The sequence below is a fragment of the Magnolia sinica genome, chromosome 3, assembly GCF_029962835.1.
Source record: "Magnolia sinica isolate HGM2019 chromosome 3, MsV1, whole genome shotgun sequence".
Classification (NCBI taxonomy): domain Eukaryota; kingdom Viridiplantae; phylum Streptophyta; class Magnoliopsida; order Magnoliales; family Magnoliaceae; genus Magnolia; species Magnolia sinica.
In genome coordinates this window covers 87,139,220-87,142,693 of record NC_080575.1, presented here as the reverse complement: position 1 = coordinate 87,142,693, position 3,474 = coordinate 87,139,220, and the positions used below count along the sequence as shown (strand labels likewise).

Sequence of the window (3,474 nt, the reverse complement as noted above, 5' to 3'; positions counted from 1 at the left end):
GATTAAGGAAGAACGTCGACCATAAGTTAATCTTGTTCCGTTCGACAGGGGGCAGAAAGCTTTATCCTTGCAGCCAGCCGAGACTCGTCTGTTATTTGAGTCGATTAAGGCCGAAACGAGCGAGGAATAAACGGTGTAAGCTTAAATACCATTCTGAAAATCACAGGAAAGGATTCTCTATCCCGAGGATCTCGTGATCAGGAAGCATCTATAAGAAGGTTATGGTTAAATCAAATCTCCTAGAAATCAGGAAGAGAATCCCCATACGGCAGAATCATCCCTCTCTTATAAATGAGAGACACTTGAAGGGTAAAAGGTACACAAAAACTCTCTCCCAAACCCCCTCAATACTATAAGACCCAGATTTCTAGCCTGACTTTGGCATCAGAGGGTCCCCTAGCCCGGATCTCCTTTGTTTTCTTCCTGTGCAGGTACTCGAAGGTCTAAAGAGGGCGGACCAGATTTTTACATCAACAATAATCATTATAATTTTATATTATGAAACTATCATCTTTTACAATGACATCTATATAAACTAGATAATGATAGCAAATTCATCATTACAATCTAATGTAAGACACATTTACAAAAGAAGGTATTATTATCCATTTTCATCCATTTGAAAAACAAACACCCCTTAAAAGTAACAGTAATTCATAAACACCCATTAAAAATAACAGCAATTCATCAGCAATTTATTGGAAAGCCACCGAATGCTAAAAAGAAGACAAGCAGAGCCTGATACAACCTACTAAAGCCTAACAAAATTCATACGTCTATATATAATCGAGAGGCAGGACTGCCAGTCGGCCACCTCCCTTTTGATTGAACCGACAACCCTTGAGATTGATTACAGTGAGTTTTTCTCAAAATGTTTGAATTTTTTCTCACTATGATCAAGAATTAAGATGCCATTGTTTTATTTACTGCATATCGGATGTGGTATACCGGAACTGTTACAAACGATATCTGCGGGACTTAGCCCACATTTTCATTTATTTTTACGGCATGCATCGAGCAATCTAGAAATAGAAACGAGGAATCAACGATCTCTAGCAAGTGAGATTGTCGCCTGGTGACACACCAAACTGGTTACAGTAGTTTGTGTAGTACCCAACTCGTGCATTCACAAGATCGAGCCTCTTGCCATCGCACTCGATATCACCGTTAATCGCTCTAATCGTAGCACCAAAGCCTTGGCCAATGACGGAGTGGACATTGGTCATCCAGAACCACAAGGCTGACTTGAAAGACACCGTCACATCTGTGGCCACAGTTTCTGGAGCATTTAGGCCGTCGAATCGGATGCTATTTCCAGCGGCCCCGTAGTTGTAGTTCCACGACAGTTGGATCGGGCCACGACCGTAGTAGGCCTTGCCAGGGACACAAGGATACTGAGTGTTGTCCTTCTGGCAGTAGTCCTTCGTTGCACCACCCTCCTCTTCTATTTTGCATAGAACTGTAAAAACCAACAAGATGTAAGGGCATCTTAGTCTTTTCACACATTCTAAACTGCCATATCTATTTGATTACTTACCCAAAAACCTACTCTTATCAAGTGGGTCACACATGATCATCGGTTTAGATCTAACTGTTTGATTATTTAGATTGAGCGATTCAGGGTTTCACTATAACCTAGATCATTGTAAATAGATTTGGGGCGCTTGAATTGTGGTGTCTATGCATAATTATTAAGCCGGATATAAAACCTAAAGTGTGAAAACCATGAAGGGGAGAATTATGATGGTAAGCTTCTATTCTTCTTTTTTATAAATAACTGTCTTGGTCCCTCATTAATACAAGAGAAAACCCTAATTCTATCGAGGGATTTATTCTCCTAAAGGTATAAGGTGCAGGAGATTGGAATTTCCGTCCGCTACATCAAGGCAGTGGGAATGTCTTCTTAATGGGTACCCTATGAGCAGTTAAAAGTTTGACAGTCCAACGGTTAGGATCATCCCATCTTTCAAGATATAATAATTGGTGAAAGGAAAGATTTAAAAATAAAAAATAGCACCATGGAGGCCTTACATCCAGTCTCATGGGTAACGTGTGCGAAGAAAGCAGCAATCTCCCTCTTCGAGTCGTCCGATGTTCCGGTCGTGCCGAATCCAGTATACGATCCGACGGCATCGTTGAAAGCTGCACGAGTGTAGAAGCTCTTGCCGGGGCAGTCGCCGTTGCCCTGATTCATGATCCCGTCGAAGAACGTCTGCGTCACGATGTCGGCGACAGACGCACCATTGCCGCCGGACGACCCGCTGCATGGGCCTTCCCTACAACCGTTCCCACAGTATTCATCGCCGGTGCCGCAGTACCCATACTGGCTACAACAGAGATCCGGCGCGCAGCCACAGTTCTGACCGGAGATGAATTCCGGCAGGAGACTGACGAGAATTCCGGCCAAGATGATAGCTAGTAAGTTCTTCTTACCAAGCGATGCCATTTTTTTTTTAAAGTAGGACCACAGAAATAATGAATAAAAGAAAAGAAAAAGAAGGTGATATTTATAATTTGAAGTCGGTCGTCTAAGGTTTGAATCGTCAACATTTCTTGCCGCGAACGACACGATTCGTTTGTAGGACTTGTCTCTTGACTCGTAGAAACGGTTGTCATGGTGGGCCATCTGATAAGGAGCACGTCCCAAATTATCCTTTATGTGATGGCCATAAAACAGGGAAGATGAGCAGTCCAATTCGTCTCCGTGTTGGCCGCAGTGAAAAGAATGTAAACGGACACAATTTCCGGAGAAATTAAATGCTTGCCCACAATCGGCGGAGAAATGAGATGAGAAATTTAGGACTGTGGACCCCACCTTTTAGCCGGCCGTTTTTACGAAAGAAGCCATACCTTCTTTTGCAACTTAGACCTGCATGTGCGGATTACAAATTTAAGGACGAAAATACTCCTCCTTTTCACTGCTGTTTTTCTTCTCCCTTTCAACTGTTTCCTTTTCCTTTCCCTTTCCACTGCTACTTCACTGCCCTTGCTTTCACCCATTTTCCTCGCCCGGTTAAAAAGACAAAAAATCCCTTTTTGTGGGCCCCCTTATCAACATTTGTCTTCTTCTGAAAATGGTCGGTCCAGCGAAGAAAGTACACAGCACAAGTATATTTTAAACTCAGTTGGGCCCACATTGAATGTATGGGTATAGGAAACGGATTGGCTACTCCTCTAGTGCTCTGTGGGCCCCACCATGATCTACGTGGCTGGCGGTCGGTGCTCTATGGGCCCCACTATGGTGTACGTGGCTGGTGGTTGGTGTTCTTTGGCCCCACCATGGTGTACGTGGCTGGTGGTCGTTGCTCTGTGGGTCCCACCATGGTGTACGTGGCTAGTGGTCGGTGCTCTGTGAGCCCCACCATGGTGTATTTGTTTCATCCATTCCGTTCATCCATTTTGTCCGCTCAATTTCCATCTAATTTAAGGGGTTGATCCCCAAATTAGATGGAAATTTGGCTGGTGGCTGGCTAG

General features: G+C 43.8%; 1 protein-coding gene across 1 annotated transcript; it reads right to left on the bottom strand.

The window, feature by feature from the left end:
* Window positions 1-954: 954 nt before the first annotated feature.
* Window positions 955-2,520, bottom strand: LOC131240141 (endochitinase EP3-like). Its single transcript, XM_058238213.1, has 2 exons — window positions 2,032-2,520; window positions 955-1,459 (listed from the first exon to the last, which is right to left on the bottom strand). The coding sequence occupies exons 1-2, from the start codon at window positions 2,444-2,446 to the stop codon at window positions 1,053-1,055; spliced, it is 822 nt and encodes a 273-aa protein (XP_058094196.1). The 5' UTR covers window positions 2,447-2,520; the 3' UTR covers window positions 955-1,052.
* Window positions 2,521-3,474: the final 954 nt, after the last annotated feature.

Bases quoted from the DNA above. Each gene is read 5' to 3' on its own strand.
- LOC131240141 (XM_058238213.1), bottom strand. From the start codon at position 2,446: ATGGCATCGCTTGGTAAGAAGAACTTACTAGCTATCATCTTGGCCGGA. The intron at 1,460-2,031 runs GTAAGGCCTCCA...TGGTTTTTACAG, and splicing joins CGTTACCCATGAGACTGGAT to TTCTATGCAAAATAGAAGAG.